At 44.2% G+C, this 17,523-nt stretch overlaps 1 protein-coding gene across 1 annotated transcript in view; it reads right to left on the bottom strand.

Moving 5' to 3' along the window:
• Positions 1 to 17,523, bottom strand: part of LOC116979772 (myosin-IIIb-like) — a 170,085-nt gene that overhangs the window by 138,174 nt on the left and 14,388 nt on the right. The window contains exon 4 of the mRNA XM_033031548.1: positions 6,071 to 6,173. Coding sequence (XP_032887439.1) covers positions 6,071 to 6,173 — 103 coding nt within the window. The remainder of the gene's footprint in view (positions 1 to 6,070; positions 6,174 to 17,523) is intronic.

Consider the following 17,523-nt stretch of genomic DNA (forward strand, 5'->3'; position numbering starts at 1 on the left):
GGCGTTAGGAAAGGAATTGTATTCACTTGTTGGCATCTTCATTCCACTCCGTTACATTAAATGTTACAGGGATGCAATGCTGAGGCTTTATAAGACACTGGTCAGACTGTATTTGTGTGTTGTGGAGTACTGGGCCTGTACTCAGAGGAGTTTAGAAGGATTAGGGGGTATTGTAACTCATTGTTACTTACTGAATAGTGAAAGGTTTGGATGGAGTGGATAGCCTCAGAATAAATTATGAAAGGAGATGAGGAGAAATATCTTTAGTTAGGTGGTAATGAATCAGTGGAATTCGTTGCCCCAGACAGCTGTGGAGGCCAAGTAATTGGGTATTTTTAAGGTGCAGATTGACAGATTCTTGATTAGTAAGGTGTCAGGGGTTAAGGGGTGAAGCCAGGAGAATGGGGGTGAGAGGGAAAGATAGATCAGCCATGATTGACTGGCAGAGTGGACTGAATGGCCTAATTCATTCCCATAATTCCCATAATTTATGAACCTATTAAGACCACTTTGTCCGAGCTGTGTCTTACCATATTTATCCTCAGGGTAACCTGGTCCAAGCTCCCCTGAAACACCCGAAAGCATTACATGGGCTTCTGAAAACATCATGTGTGGCCCAGACACAGAAAGAGTGCTGAGACACCAAGCACTAAAGCAAGCACCCTGTCACATTTCATAACTGGTCCAATACAATGCAAACTAGCATTACAATTTACCTCAGGTTAATTTAAACTGCAAACCACAAAATAAAAAAAATTATGCTCTTATCAATTAACCTGAGTCAATTACATTTTTTGTGGGTTTACAATGGTATTTAAATGATAGAGAACTTGCGCAATGACATGTCATCCTAATTGATTCAAATGAATGTTCTGCCCGTGGTTGGGTTTACTCCGTTTGCTAGCATTTTACTCTAGAAATAAAACATTTCTCATTACATGTAATCCTCGTGTTATGGCAGTTTAGGTAACAGAAATTTGCTCAGATCCCAAATCAAGACCCAATGTTTAAGAAACCAAATAAGATTCGCTCAAGTAATTTATGCATGTAAAAAAGCAAATAATCACAAAATTTAATTTTGCTCAGTTCTGGTTTCTTGACATACAAGTGGATGTCAAGAAACATAGAAAATAGGTGCAAGAGGAGGCCATTCGGCCCTTCGAGCCAGCTTTGCTCGAAGGTCACAGCTTTACATGCTGGAACATTGTTATGGTTATGGCTTCATAGGTTTTCTATGACGCAACCCCCCAGTAAAGTGGGGGGTAGTTGCCTGCAGAGTAGAAGCCACATGCATGAACTACCCACTCTTTGAATGGCCAAAACTGCTCACCACCACTCTTCTCCAAACCATGCACATCAGTTGCAGCTCTGAATCCATATAAGTCACTGTTAATTCTGTGCATATCAATCTAGCGGACCAGCCTACCATTTAACAAATGATTTACTACAATCTATGTAGACTACATCCACCGCCCTACCCTCAAAGATCACTCTTGTCACCTCCTCCAAAAACCCAATCAAGTTGATAAGGCACGACCTGCCGTGTACAAAGCCACACTGACGGTCCCTAATTAACCCATTTTCTTCCTATCCGGAAGAATCCACTCCAATACCTTCCCTACCACTGATGTGAGCCTCACTGGCTTATAATACCCTGGACTCTCTCCACTTCCCTTCTTAAATAAAAGAACAACATTAGCTACTCTCCAGTCCTCCGGGACCTCACCAGTAGCGAGAGAAGATGCATAAATCTTTGCCAAGGCTCCTGCAATCTCCTCTTGCCTCTCTCAATAACCTGGAATAGATCCCGTCTGGTCCTGGGAATTTATCCACTTTAATTCTCTTCATGAGCTGCAACATCTCCTTCGCAATCTCAAACTGCCCTTGCATATTAGTGTTCTCCATACTTTCCTCACTGTCCTTCACTTTGGTGAAAGCAGATGCAAAGTACTCATTTAATACCTCGTCTACATCCCCAGACTCCAAGCACAAATTCCCTCCTTTAACCTTGAGTGGGCCTTTCTTCTCTCTGGATACCCTCTTGTTTTTTAATGCAGATAAATTAAACTTTGGGATTTTCCCTAATCCGATTCACCAAAACCATTTTGTGGCCCCCTTTGGTTCTTCTAACCGCTAGCTTGAGTTCTTTCCTCCTTTCTTTATATTCCCCAAAAGCCCTGCCTGATTTAATCCTCTTAAACTTTGCATGCATTTCTTTTTGGCCAAATTTAAAACCTCTTTGGTCATCCAAGGTTCCCGCACCTTGCCATCTTTATCCCTCTTCCTCAATGGAACATGCCAGTTCTGAACTTCAATGAACTGGCCTTTAAACGACCCCCACATATCAGATGTGGAATTACCCAATACCAACTCTCCTTGTGTACCCTCCCAAGCTCCCGCCTAATAACAGTGTAACTTTGCCTTGGTCCAATTTAGTATCTTCCCACAAGGTCCAGCCTACTCCGTGTTCAAAATAATCTCTTCCATTGTAACATCAGTCACCCGGCCAGACTCATTTCCCAAGACAAGGTCCAGTATGCTCCCTTCTTGGTTTGCACTGTCCACATTCTGTTTCAAGAAACACTCTTGGATACACCACAAATTCTGTCTCGCCTTAGCCTTTGACACTCAGCAAGTCCTAAGTCAATATTGGAGGTTAATGTCACACATTAAGAGAATCCTGTTGCTTTGGCATCTTTCGGTAATCTGTTCACATACCTGTTCCTCCATCACCCATTTGCCATTGGGAGCCTATAGTATAATACCATTATTACTTGCATTTTTCTTATTTTTATGCTCTGCTCATATCTTCTTAGTGGAAGAACCGTCCATCACGTCATCTGAGTGCTGTCGTGACAGTCTCCCTGATCAGTAGAGCAACTCCTCCACCTCTATTGTCTTGCTCTCCTTTAAATGACACGGCATTGTTCCAGTACCACACTGAATTTCAGTCTATATTTTAATGTTCTAAAAATGGGGATTAAATCCCTACCCTTCTATTTCATAGGACAGTGCACTATCAGTTGAATAAAGCTATTCAATTTTTAAGCAATGATCGTGATGAATGCAGTTCCCAAGTACTAGGTTGCCTTTCAATAAGACTTTAATCTAATCTTTCAGGAGGAAGTATAAGGTATCATGGTCCCATTCAAGGAGGTGTTTTTCCAGTGACTCTGCCAATATTTGTCACTCAACCTTTCTAAAACAGATCATATGGGTATTATTCCATTTGTTTGTGGGATCTTGCCAGGTTAAAAACTGGCTTCTGTATTTTCCTACTGACATCAGTAAATATATTGCAATTGCTCTCCAGTAGCTGCAAAGTGTTTAATAATTTACTTAAGTTGTGAAAGGTGCTCTACAAATCTAAGATTTTTCTTCCTGTAATCTCTGAAACACCAAGCATTGGGATACAGGCATAGAAAAACTTCAATTCATTAAATATTAAACCATGTCACCCATTTCCATCTATACAGCACAAATATTTGGCAAGTAATTATTTCATGAAATAAACCAGATAAATTGAAGACAACCCGACATCATCACCTAACATCAAGGATGTATCATTAGTATTAAATTCCTTTTTTTGTGCTTTTCTACCACGTTATTAATCCAGTTATGTTAAATACTGTAGAAGTACTAGAAAACAAAATCAAAATGCTAAGTTTTGTGGTTAAAGGTACAACATTTTAGTACTAAATTTCTAATGACAATCAAGATAATTCTGAAGCAATATGGTACTATTGTGTGGTGGAAGCAGAATGGTAGAGGACCTTTGTCTTGCTGATGTTCAGAATAAGGCCCATTCTTTAGTAAGCTTCGGTGAAGAGGTCAACAAAACCTTGGAGCTCGGGTTCTGAGCTCAAACAGAAAGTGTTTTGTGCAACTCAACCACATAGGTTGGAAGGTGTCTGTACGGACCAACTTCTCTCTTGTAGCAGCTTGTTGAACGTGATATGCAACCATGCAGAAAGATTGATAAATGTGTTGGGGTAGTAGAAAATGGTTCTGTTGTAGATACATTAATATCCATTTTGCATACTTGGCTGCCTCAGACTACCAAAGAATCAGCACCAAGCACTTTCAGAATAGGAAGGGAAGGGGTTAATTGGAAAGAAATCATGTGCCGTTTGCTGTTGAGACTTTTCTAACGTGTCAAAATTGCAGAGCAAGTGCAGCCACAACAGTACAACTTGTGTGGATCATGTGGACTAATTTTTTTTTTTAATTTGTATTTGTTTCCGTTTCGTCTCTACAAACTTGTTCACTTGTCTCTCTTCTTCTTATGCAGTCCCTTCAGGTCGAGGAAAACGTATCCGCTTCAGTTTGTGGCTTCATCAGTCACCCAAGAATCCAATACGAAAACAAGAGGTGTGTGATTCAGCTGGGTAGCTGGGTAGCTTGTTAGACGGGGCACTCTTTCTGCTGTTTATGCAAGGCTCCCATTTGCCCCTTAGGCATGGACTCATGGTTTTCACTGCCATCCTGAACACTCCTTCCACCAAAATCAGTCATGGGCCATGTACCCACACCAGTCAGTGGGAAAACTGCATACTTATAAAGAGACTGTGAAGCAGATCCTTTAAGTTTGTTTCTTATCCACCAGTTAATCACTCAAAACAATGTCTGTTTCCAGAATCTGGTGTTGGGTTTGTGAAATGATGTGACTGGCCACAGTGTAATTGGGACATCATTGATCAAGAAGTTGATCAGAGAGGACAGCGAGAACATCGAATGCTATCCAGTCAGTGAATTTAGAGGACGTTCTGTACTGGTGGTATCTTTGAAGTGCTTGAGTTATCTGTTGTCGGTAGTCCAAGCCTTATGCAAAGGCAGTGATTCTGACCATGATTTTGTGCCTAGTCATCTGGATCCTTTTTTTCCACCTCAATTGCCAAAACACTGTGCTGGTGAATTTCACCATTGATGTATCTCTTCATGAAGAAATTAATCCAGAGATTTAAAAATGGTCCATTTTTAGGGTCTCAGCATAATAATTTATTGTTGAAGTACAGTGCTGTGGAACAGGGCCAGGTTGTTAGAGGACTTTTGACCTTGGATGCTCAATGTAAGGCCCTTCTTAGAGTTAAAGTCAATGTGATTCAGATAAGAAACAGGTCCTTTGGCCCAATTCATGGCAATCATCATGTGATAATGAAGGCATGTGGTTAGAAGCTAATCATGTGTTTGACACAATTTGCAAGCTGTCCAGTTTTCATTTCCTCTGACAAATGCAGTTGAAGAAATCATCTCTTTAGTGTGAAATATAATTGATGTGACATTTGAGGGTGTCTGCATGTAGCACCATCGTCAAGTACATAATTACAGATCAGTAATCACTAAAGAACAATGAGGATTAATAATCCCTTTAATGAAAAGGAAAAGTTCACTTTATACTGCAAAGTAGAAACAAGGGACACACGGGAGATCAGATATGTTGTAGCTAATTCTGGACTCCATCTGTGGAGGAGAGCAGTGCCACCAGACCTCATTACCAGCCTTCAGTTTTATAGCAGCCACCAAGTACCCACATTATTCCAATGTAGAAACCAAACTTTTGTCGACTTTTTAAATTTCCATTATTTCACTTAATAAATTGAGCAGTTATTTTTTAAGAAGTGTTATTTATAATTGTTTTAAATACATAATTATCTGAACCACTGATTGATCTCCACATAGTACATTGTCAAATGTATTTTGTCAAAGACTGCTGGAAGCATGATCTCAGGTTCCACTAACTCCACCCTGTGAGATGACATGGACTGAGGGATTCCTGTACAATGGGCCTTGCAGGTCCTGCAGCCGGCTAGCGTGGCCAGTGTATTACCCTAGGGGCAGGGTGCAGGCGGCAGGGAGTTGGATCGCCAATGTTCCGGCCCAAGCAATGCATCAGAACATTTCCCAATTCCTCAGCTTTTTATTCACTTAAACCACCCGAGTCATCACAGCAACTGAAGACAAAGAATCTTTTCACTTGGCAAAAGAGCAAAGCATCCTCAGTCTGGACTCGGCAAAGCTCTTTGTACAATGGACAACTATGATAATCGCGTTGTCGTCATTAGTTTCTCACCTGTAGAATCTGCCGTTCCAATTGAGAGTTTCCTTTGCATAGCTCCATGATCTGTCGCAGCAGCAGCTTGGTACTCTCAGTCTTCCCAGCACCACTTTCCCCACTGAATTCAAAAGAGAAGCAAACCAAAGTTATGCATTATTTTTCAACTGCTTCATACCTAGTCGTCATTAAAATTAGAGTAAGAATTACAGAAATATGATGTTTCAGTGCAATCAGTGGATAAATTAATGCCAGTTTTTCTTGGTTTTATTGGGACAAGATAAATCAAACCATGAAGCAAATGCTAGAAAAGATTTCGAAATGACACTGCAACAGCCTACGAGATCTGCACATGTAAGCATCAATTCTGGGAACCTGAAAACAGGATCTCAGGAAAGGAACACATTCAAATCTGGCCTGTTTTACTCAATATATACTAAAGCTCCTGATTACCACATCTTTATTCAATAATGACCCAATGTCATTGAATCAAAGCTACTCAACCAAACCTGTTCAACAGTCACCCATTACATATCCTCCCTCGCCACAATCCATTCCCCCTGCAGCCTGCACAGGTAAAACAGAGGTTCACGTGCAACTCTTCAAATCTCATCTATTGCATCTGGTGGTTGTGATGAGGCCTGCTTTACATCAGCAAAACCAAGTGTACTCTAGACGACTATTTCACCGAACACTTGCGCCATAAACCACCAAGTCTTGCTGGAGAGCCCAATTGTTAACTAGTCCAACTCCTTTTTCTATTCTGACCTTTCTGTTCTGGGCTTCCCCCATTGAGAGAGCATGGTCACATACAAAATGGCAGAATAGCACCTCATATTCTGCTTGGGTAGCTTGCAACACAAAGGTATGAAAATTTAATTCTAAAATGTTTAGTACCCCACCCTACCTCCCCTTTCTTTCCTGTATCCCTCCCCCTGCAGAATTCCACCACAATCTCCCAATCCAACCCCTTCACTCCAGTTGTACCCTCTTGCCCCTTTCTCTATCCTGTGCCCCCAGCACATTCGCTGCACCATCTCCTTTCCCCTCTGTATACTCATCTTCTATTCCAGAGTCCTACATTTCCCTCTCACCCCCCCCCCCTTTCTTCTTCCAACAATATCCCATCCGCAGACTTTATATTTCATTCCTCTTCTTTTCTTATCTGACTCCCTTTTGTCTCCTTTTCACCTCTCGCCCTTTGTCACTTACCCCATGCATTTTCTCCAATTAGCCTCCTTCACAAGTTTCTAACAATCACTTTGCAGGCTTTGATCCTTCCCCCACATCTTTTCCAGCTTTCTCCCTACTATTCATACTTGGTTGCATAGATTCATGAGTGGCTTAATGGTAGAAGAAAGCGGGTTGCGGTGGAAGGACGATATTCAGGCTGGAGGTCTATGACCAGTGGAGATGTACAGGGACTTGTGCTAAGACCTCTGTTGTTTGTGACATGTATGACTTGGATGTAAATGTAGATGGGTTTGTTAGCAAGTTTGCAGATGACACCAAGATTGCTGGAGTCACGACTGCGAGGAAGTCTGTCAAAGTATTTTAGCAGAATATAGAAAAGCTACAGAAATGGATGGAGAAGGCATGTGGAATTTAATGCAAGTGGAAAATATTTAATTAGTGGCACACATAACAGTTGTGGTGTAGACACAGATCTCAGGGCCCATGTCACACTGACACGCACGCACACGGTTTTGGTATGGGTTTTCTGAGAGATCTTTAGTTTCCTCTTACACTCCAAAGACGTACAGGTTTGTAGGTTAATTGGCTTGGCATAAAAGTAAAATTGTCCTTAGTGTGTGTAGGGTAGTGTTAATCTTCGGTGCATTGCTTGTCAGTGCGGACTAGGTGGGTCCAAGGGTCTGTTTCCATGCTGTATCTATAAACTAAATTAAATACAGATGGTAGCAAAGATGAGATATGGCGTGATTGCCTTTATTGTTCAGGCCATTGAGTATAGGAGTTACAGAGTCATTGGTCTTTGGTTACGCCGTTTGTGTATTTCATGCAATGCTGGTCGCCCCAATACAGGAAGGATGTGGAGGCTTTGGAAAGTAGGACATAGGTTACAGATGAAAGGAGACAAAAGGAGAGGTAAGGAAAAGTGAAATATAAACTGGAGGCAGGGATGTGGTTTACCTTATTGTCACATGTACCGGGGTACAGATGTAGTTGGAAGGGACGGGGAAATAGGGGTCTTGGGGATGAGGAAAGATACAAGGCCAAATGAGAACTTACTCCCATTGACTATTCCAAATACATTTGTAAAGCACAACAACCAGTCTAGTCCAACTGGGGCCTGAAAGAACACGTGTTGAGTTTGGATTAAGTCAGGCGTATATGTGACTAAAGCATTCAGGTTACGATCATGCCAATCCAGCTCAGTATTTTATCCAGGGTAGAATGGGTCAGGTTAAGTTTGGATTGAACAAGGTCAAATCAGGTTTTACATTTAAATTAATACCCATGTCCAAGATTTGAGACAGAACAGATAAACAAAATAAATAAATTAAGATACAAACATGTACTAGAAAGCTAATTAATGGTGTACATGACCAAAACCCAATTGAGCCAGCGTGGAATTATTAAATGACAAGGTCAATAGGATAGAGCATCCAGCACAAAATGGTTTTAGTGTTGGAAAGTTTTTGTTGAGTTTGTGCAGCTCATCCCTTGATATTTATCAGCAATAATTTGATATGATTTAATCTCATTTAAAAATAGGTTGATATTAAAAGGCAATTTTACTAAATTAAAACTTAGATTTAAGCAATCAATCCATGCCTATTGTTTTTTGCACAAAAAAGCTCCACTTTGAGAACTTATGCAGGGGGTTTAGAAATGGTCAAAATTAAATGAAATATAGAACATTGAACAGTACAGCTCAGGCACTTCAGCCCACAATGTATGTGCCAAACTCACTGCCAAAGCCAACTCTTATCTACCTGCACATAATCCATATCCCGCCATTCCCTATGTATCCTTGTGCCTATCCAAAAGTCACATAAATACCATCATCGTATCTGACCCCACCAGGCACTCATCATTCGGTGTTTAAAAACGCCCTGCACATCTCCGATAAAATTTGCCCCTCTCACCTTAAAGCTATGCCCTCTAGTCCTTGATATTTCCACCCAGGCGAAAGAGTTCTGTCTGTCTATCCTTTCTGTACCTCTCAATCTTATATACTTCTATCAGGTCTCTCGACCTCCAGTAATCCACAGAAAACAATCCAAGTTTGTCCAAAATCTCTCTGTAGCTAATAGCCCTTAGTACAGGCATTATTCTGGAACACTCCTCTGCACCCTTTCCAGAGTCTCCACATCCTTCCTGTAATGGGGCAACCAGAGCTGCATGCAACAATCCAATGCTGCCTAACCAAAGCGCTATAAAGCTGCATCACGACTTCCTGATTCTAGTACACAGTGCCCCGACCAATGAAGGCAAGCATATGCCTTCTTTACCTCTCTATCTACTTGTGCTACTACTTTCAGGGAATTATTGTTCGACAAGCTTTTCCAGTAAGTCAAACTCCTACGCATGCCTGGAATCCCCGCGCATGCGTGGACTTTATTAGATCGTCAAAGGCACATTACACATATCCAAAAGAGAAAAACGTACAGATGTACAATGTACACACACTTGACATATATCTGTCCAAGTGAGAAAAGAACACTTTTTTTTAAAGTAATAGTTCCTTTCTTTCTCAAAATCTTATTTACATAAAATTGTTTTATCATACTTGCAACCCCATACAGACATAACAATTGATAAGAACCAAATTAATTGGGTTACATAGTGTCCGAAATACTTAGGTGGTCTCACAGCTCAACCTGAGCGAGTTGTCACTGTTTCGTTTATGTCAATGTCCTTGTTTTTGTCAGTTCGTTCAGTAGCTGTTTGCTTTTCAGTAGGCGCTGGCTGCTGTTTCAACGCCTGTGTCGCGTTAGTTGTGGTTGGTGTAGTAGATTTGCTCTGGTCTTTGATGGTCTGGCCGTGCTTTGCGTGTTGACGTGCGACTAGCTCAACTGGTGGATTTTCGCAGGTCTTGCGGAGATGTACATGATTGCGACGGTATATGCCAGATGGGCTCTGAACCACATATGAACGCTCGTCAAGCTGGCGAGAAACGATGGCTTTCTCCCAACTCTTCTTTCCTTGCACGAGGGGTTGCATTCGCACTGTGTCGCCCTGATGAAGTGTGGAAAGGTCTTTAGCTGACTTATTGTAATTGTCAGCTTGCTGCTGAACGGGCTGCTTCATGCGTTCATGCTCGTACACAACTCTGGGTTCAAATAGTCTCGCTGTCGTCAGCAGAAGTGAACACGTGTGATGATTCATGAGGCGCTGAGCGGGACTTGTGCTCAGCCGTTGTGAAGGCGTAATACGATGATCCAACATCGCTAGGTAGGGGCCGGATCGTGATTCTTCGTCATGATTCGCTTCGCTATTTTGACGGCTGATTCTGCCTTTCCGTTCGTTTTGCTATTACCGGGACTGCTGCGCAGGTGCTGAAAATCCCATTCCCTCGCAAACTGGCGAAATGCAACCGATGTGTACTGCGGCCCATTATCGCTCACAACTTGTGTCGGGCTGCTGTATCTCGCGAAATGAGCTTTCAACTTGCGAATCACGGTTAGACTGCTCGTGTCTCTCAGCCGACAAAGTTGCTATGGTAGTCTACGGTGATGAGATAATCTTTCCTGTCCCATGTAAAGAGATCTGTGCCGACTTTCTCCCATGGCCTTGTCGGTAGCTCATGACTCACGAGTGTCTCTTTTTGCTGGCTCACCTCATAAGTGCGGCACACACATGGCTCTCCGAAGGGGGGGGTGCGTTGGGTGCGACCGCACCCCCCTTTCCCCCCCCCCCCCCCCCGGAGTAAGAAAAAATCAAAAAATATATATTTTTGAAAAATCCGAAAAGAAAAAAAAAAACGAAAAAGAAAATCAGCGTTTCCACTTTGGAAATGGCCTGTTCTCCATTCTCCCGTTGCCGGGCGGGAGTGGCAGAATCTGAACCCAACGGCTGTAACACCAGACGTCGCTGCGGCGGGGCCGGCTCCCCTCGCTGCCGGGGCCCAAGCCATCTCCCACCCACACCACCCCCGCTGACCCCAGCTGGGCCCACTCCACCCCCGCTGAGCCCACGCCACCCCCGCTGGGCCCACGCCACATTCATCCCCCCCCCGCCCGCTGGGCCCGCGCCACATTCATCTTCGCCCCCTTCCCCGCCAGAAAGGGGGGGGGGATGAGAGAGGGGGGAGGGGGAGAGAGAGAGGGGAAGGGAGGGGATAGAGAGATGGGGGAGGGGAGAGGGAAAGGGGGATTCTCTTTAGTGAGATTGCAAAATTAAGGTAGGTTTTAGAGCTATTACATTTTCTCCTCCATATGAATAATATTAAACAATATCAAATGATATTAAACAATTGGAACTGCTTTCTTTTCCTTGATAACAATACTGAAAAAAATGAATTACATAGTTTGTGACATAAATATACATTTTAATGGGATCATTATATACAGATGTAACATTTTCATTTCGAGATCGCGGGGGTGGGGACAAATATGCGTCAAGCCGATAGCCTAATCGTTAAAGAGTTAAAAGATAGCCTAATCGATAAAGAGCTGAGAAGAGGAATCAGAGCTGCCAAGGAAAGGTACTCTGAGAAGTTGAGGAGCAAGTTCACAGCTAGTGACTCTTCTTCAGTTTGGAAGGGCATGCAAGAAATCACCAGCTATAAGAGGAAAGCCCCCCGCTCTTTGGACAATCGTCAGCTGACGAATAACCTGAATGAGTTTTACTGCAGGTTTTGAAAATCAGAAACGTAACCCTGGTACCCCTTCCCCAACAAACACAGCCAAACCCCAGTCTGCAAAGGATGGACCCTGCACCCTCTCCTTCCCATTCACCACTTCACACCTACTTAAGGCAAGACTCCAGTATGAAAAAAGTGGACACTTTCCCACCCCAACCAACATTTTACACCATTCACAGCCTGACCTCAGTCTGCAAAGACTAGGCCCTTCTACACCCACCCCCCTACAATCACCACTTCACACCCAATAACTAATTTTTAACCAGTCCCTGCAAAGATGTACTGTCCCTGCCTGCTTCAAAGTCTCCACTATTGTCCCTGAACCCAAAAAGGTAAGGATTACTGGTTTTAATGACTACAGGCTTGTCGCACTGACCTCTGTAGTCATGAAGACCTTTGAAGGGCTTGCGCTGGCCAAGCTGAAAAATATCACAATCCCTCTCCATTTTGCATATTGGGCCAAATCTGTGGATGACGCAGTCAATCTGGGCCTGCACTTCATCCTCCAGCACCAAGACCGCCAGGGGACCTATGCGAGGATTTTGTTTGTTGATTTTTGCTCTGCATTCAACACCATTGTGCCAGAGCTACTACGCTCCAAACTTTCTGAGTTGACTGTGCCTGAACCCCTATGTCGATGGATCACCAGCTTTCTGACAGACAGGAAGCAGCATGTGAGGCGGGAAAGCATATCTCGGACCTTCAAACGCTCAGCATAGGAGCACCGCAAGATACGTACTCTCCCCTCGCCTCTACTCTCGCCACACCAATGACTGCACCTCCACAGACAACTCTGTCAAGCTTCTCAAGTTTGCGGATAACACAACCCTGATTCGATTGATCCAGGATGGGGATCTCTATACTCTTTTCAGTTTGACATCTTTCCTATAACATGGTGCCCAGAACTGAACACAATATTCTAAATGCGGTCTCACCAACGTCTTATACAACTGCAACATGACCTCCCAACTTCTATACTCAATATTCTGACTGATGAAGGCCAAAGTGCCCAAATACTTTTTGACCACCTGATATACCTGCGACACGACCTTCAAGGAACCATGCAACCATCAACCATTCCTCTGCCCACCTGGCTAATTGATCCAGATCCTGCTGCAATCTTTCACAACCATCTTCACTATCTGCAAAACCACTCACTTCTGTATCATCAGCAAACTTGCTAATCTTGCCCTGTTCTGTGACGTTTCACAGAGTGCTGGAGTAACTCAGCGGGTCAGGCTGAGTATAGAAGTTGGGAGGTCATGTTGCAGTTGCATAAGAAGTTGGTGAGGCCGCATTCAGAGTATTGTATTCAGTTCTGGGCACCATGTTATAGGAAAGATGTCATCAAACTGGAACGGGTACAGTGACCATTTACGAGGATGTTGCCAGGGCTAGAGGGCCAGAGCTATAGGGAGAGGTTGAGTAGGCTGGGACTCTATTTCATGGAGCACAGGAGGATGAGGGATGATCTAATAGAGGTGTATAAAATCATGATTTGAATAGATATGGTTGAGTCTTTTGCCCAGAGTAAGTGAATCGAGGAGTAGAGGACATATGTTTAAGGTGAAGGGCAAAAGATTTAATCTGTGGGGTATGTTTTTCACACAAAGGGTGATAGGTGTATGGAACAAGCTGCCAGAGGAGGTAGTTGAGGCAGGGACTATCGCAACATTTAAGAAACAGTTAGATAGGTACATGGATAGGACAGGTTCGGAGGGATATGGATCAAACGTGGGCAGGTGGGACTAGTGCAGATGGGACATGCTGGGCCGAAGGGCCTGTTTCCACACTGTATCACTCTATGACTCTATCTATCTTTCCCTCTCAAACCCATTCTCCTGCCTTCTCCCCATTACCTCCGACAACTGTATCAATCAAGAATCTATCAATCTGCTTCTGAAAAATGTCCTTTGACTTGACCTCCACAGCTGTCTGTGACAATGAATTCCACAGTTCACCACCCTCTAACTTAAGAAATTCCCGCACATCTCCTTCCTAAAGGAATGTCTTTTAATTCTGAGGCTGTGGCCACTGGTCCTACTCTCCCACTAGTGGAAACATCCTCTCCAAATCCACTCCATCAAGGTTTTTACCAGGCTGGGACAGAGGGCAACAGCTTCACACCGTGCCCCAAAGCTTGTGTCCTGTCCTGCATCACCCAAGGCAGCAGAGACGTTATAGGAGAGGGCAAGCACCGTAACAAAGTAGCTCACAATGGTTTGGATAACATTCAGGAATGTATATGCATGTCACATCATGAATATTACTGAAGAACGGTCTTGACCCGAAATATAATCTATACCTTTTCTCCAGAGATGCTGCCTGACCCGCTGAGTTACTCCAGCAGTCTGTAAAACGTCACCTATTCATATTCTTTGCAGATGCTGCCTGACCCACTGAGTTACTCCAGCACTTTGTGCCTATTTTCCCTTCACCCATCTGCCCAAGCCCACTCTCCCCCCTCCTTTCCTATGTTCCTTTCCACCCATAAACCTCTCTCTGCCTTTACATTTCACTCCTCTTTCAAATCTGCTCTACTTATCTACATGCATTTTTCTTCTTAACTTTTTAGTCATAGAATGATGCAGTGTGGAAACAAGCCCTTCAGCCCAACTTGCCCACACCGATCAACATGTCCCATCTAAACTAGTCCCACTCACACGCGTTTGGCCCATATCCGTCAAAATCTGTCCTATCCATGTACGTGTCCAAATGTCTCTTAAACAGTAGGATAGTCCCAGTCTTAACTACCTACTCTGGCAGCTTGTTCCATACACCCAGCACCCTTTGTGTGAAAAAGCTACCTCTCAGACTCCTGTTAATTTCTCACATATTGGTCATAAATTTCTTGCAAAAATGCTCCAAAATAAGGTTCATAATGCATCAGAAAGCATCTAAAACCCCTGGCATCGACGGACTTAATGCTTCGCGATCGTGATGTGCGCAGCGCACACATTATTTCACATTAAGTTTTTTGTAATCCTGTCATGCCACCCCTCTTTTTGAAAAGCTTCGTACGGGCCTGCGACAGGCTAGATGCAGGAAGATTGTTCCCGATGTTGGGGAAGTCCAGAACACGGGGTCACAGTTTAAGGATAAGGGGGAAGTCTTTTAGGACCGAGATGAGAAAATCATTTTTCACAAAGAGAGTGGTGAATCTGTGGAATTCTCTGCCACAGAAGGTAGTTGAGGCCAGTTCATTGGCTATATTTAAGAGGGAGTTAGATGTGGCCCTTGTGGCTAAAGGGATCAGTGGGTATGGAGAGAAGGCAGGTACAGGATACTCAGTTGGATGATCAGCCATGATCATATTGAATGGCGGTGCAGGCTCGAAGGGCCGAATGGCCTACTCCTGCACCTATTTTCTATGTTTCTATGTTTTTGAAGATCTTCGCTTGGTCGAGATCTGGCAAGATGTCCTCAATAACTGGGAGCGGATAGTGTTCTCGCTTTAGCGCTTTGTTTAGCGGTTGAGAATCGATGCACACCCGGAGATCACCATTCCTTTTCTCCGCGACCACGAGCTGGCTGACCCAACCCGTCGGCTCGTCAACTGGTGCGATCACGTGACACTCTACCGTGCGCTCTAGCTCCATCTTCACCTGCTTTATCGCACGAGGTAAACGTGGTGGCGGTAAGACTATCGGTTGCACCTCCTCGTCAATGTACAGGTGTGCTTCACCAGGGCAGCTCTCCTAGCTTATCGTTGAACACCTTTGCATAGCGTTCTTCAGTCTTACCCGCTTTCTCTTTTACGACCGTCGAGGTGTGTACACGGTGAAAGCTGTCATCATTTACAGTGATCAAATTCATTCGCTGACTCGCTTTGCTTCCTAGCAGTGGTGTGAAGCTATCACTGACCACAATGAACTCCACAGAATATTTGTGGTTTGTCTTGGGGTTGAGCAACCCGGCAAACTCCTTCCACGTCCATTGTAGTCTTATTCCACATCATGAGCTTCTTTTGACATGGGGCTAGTGTGTGGTCTATGCTGTGTAAATATCTGCGTGGCAAGATGTTCACGCTCGCTCCGCTGTCCACTTGGAAGTCAACCTGCTTCCCATTGACAAGCATCGATGCGTAGACATCATCTCTAGGCCGCACCGTGTTAATTGTGAGCTTGATACTATCAATGTACTCAGTGCTCACTTCCAGCCTGGTCGTCCACTTTGTGCATTTTCTTCTGTCTGCACACTTTGCCAACGTGCTTGCGACTGCCACATGCCCAACACGTCTGTCCGTAGGCTGGACATTGCTGTTTGTCCATTGCATGCTCCTTCCCACAATACTTGCCCGCTTTCGCTTCTTGATTGTGCTTGCCTAGGCTTTTCTTAGGCTTAGCCCACTTGCTTTGCTTGTGTGGGTATTGCACAGCCGCGCCTCTCTTGCCGCTCTGCTGTCCGATTTTGTGGACTGCAGAAGTAGACCTGCTACTTTGGAGAAGTGACTCAGCAGTCTCGGCACTCTTGCAGGTGTCGATACATCCGTTGAGAGTGAGCTTCCTTTCCTGCAGCAAACGTCTCCTCGTCTGCAAGTCGCTAATGCCCAACACTATCTTGTCACGGAGCAAGCTGTCCGTCATGGTAGAAATTACAGGACTTTGCTAGTGTTCTCAGGCTCGCCAGGAACGATTCAAAGTTCTCACTTGCTTCTTGCTGTATCTTGTTGAAGAGGTATTGCTCATATGTCTCATTCGTTTTGCCAATGGCTTAGCTCTCGAACGTGCGAATGATATCGGCCAGTTCTTGGCTCTCCTCGTCATTGGCGAACACGAAACTGTTGTAAATCTCCCGTCCTGACGGGCCAATTGTATGGAGAAACAATGGCGTCTGGTATGCTGGTGTTTGCCTGTCTAGCTGTGCGACCACGCTGCAGTTTGCCCACATCCGACGCCATGTTTTCCAACCCTCAATCACTCTGGGGTTGACGGTTAATGGGGTTGGTGGTCGTATACCGCTCACCGGAGGCGGACCGGCAGCATGCTGTGGAGTGCTACCGGTAGCCGTCTGCGTAAGCCACTGGTCGCCCGTCTCCTCGTCCGCACTCGACTCGGCTTGCTGCTGAGCGACCGTCTGCCCCACCCTTCGGGTAGCCATGTCATTTCCAGCAGTTTTAATATTTTCTGTGCCTTAAATGCTGCTCACTCGCCAATCCTACAGCGCTTGACAGTTTCACTAGTCCTTAGCTGTTAACTGTTCCAGTCGGGAACTTCAGGTTGTGGCAGAAAAATGATTCTTTAAGGCACCACCGCTACCACCATGTTCAAGGACAAGCTTTTCCAGTAAGTAAAACTCCTTTGCATGCCTGGAACCCCCGCGCATGCTTGAACTTTATTAAGTCGTCAAAGGCACATTACATATATAACTATAGTTGGACCCCAAGATCCCTTTATAAATCAATGCTGTTAAGAGTCTTGTATATTTCCCCCTTACATTTAACTTCTCAAAGTGCAGCACCTCACACTTTCTCGAATTAAACTCCATCTGCCATTTCTTTGCCCATTTTTAGAGGTCCCAGCACAGATCCCTGCAAATCTCCATTGATCTCCACCACAACCCACTGTCAGGCTTACTTCTATCAGTAAGCCAGATATGAATCCATATACCCGTCACTGTTAATCCCCTGCATCATAACCTT

The sequence above is a fragment of the Amblyraja radiata genome, chromosome 1, assembly GCF_010909765.2.
Source record: "Amblyraja radiata isolate CabotCenter1 chromosome 1, sAmbRad1.1.pri, whole genome shotgun sequence".
NCBI lineage: Eukaryota > Metazoa > Chordata > Chondrichthyes > Rajiformes > Rajidae > Amblyraja > Amblyraja radiata.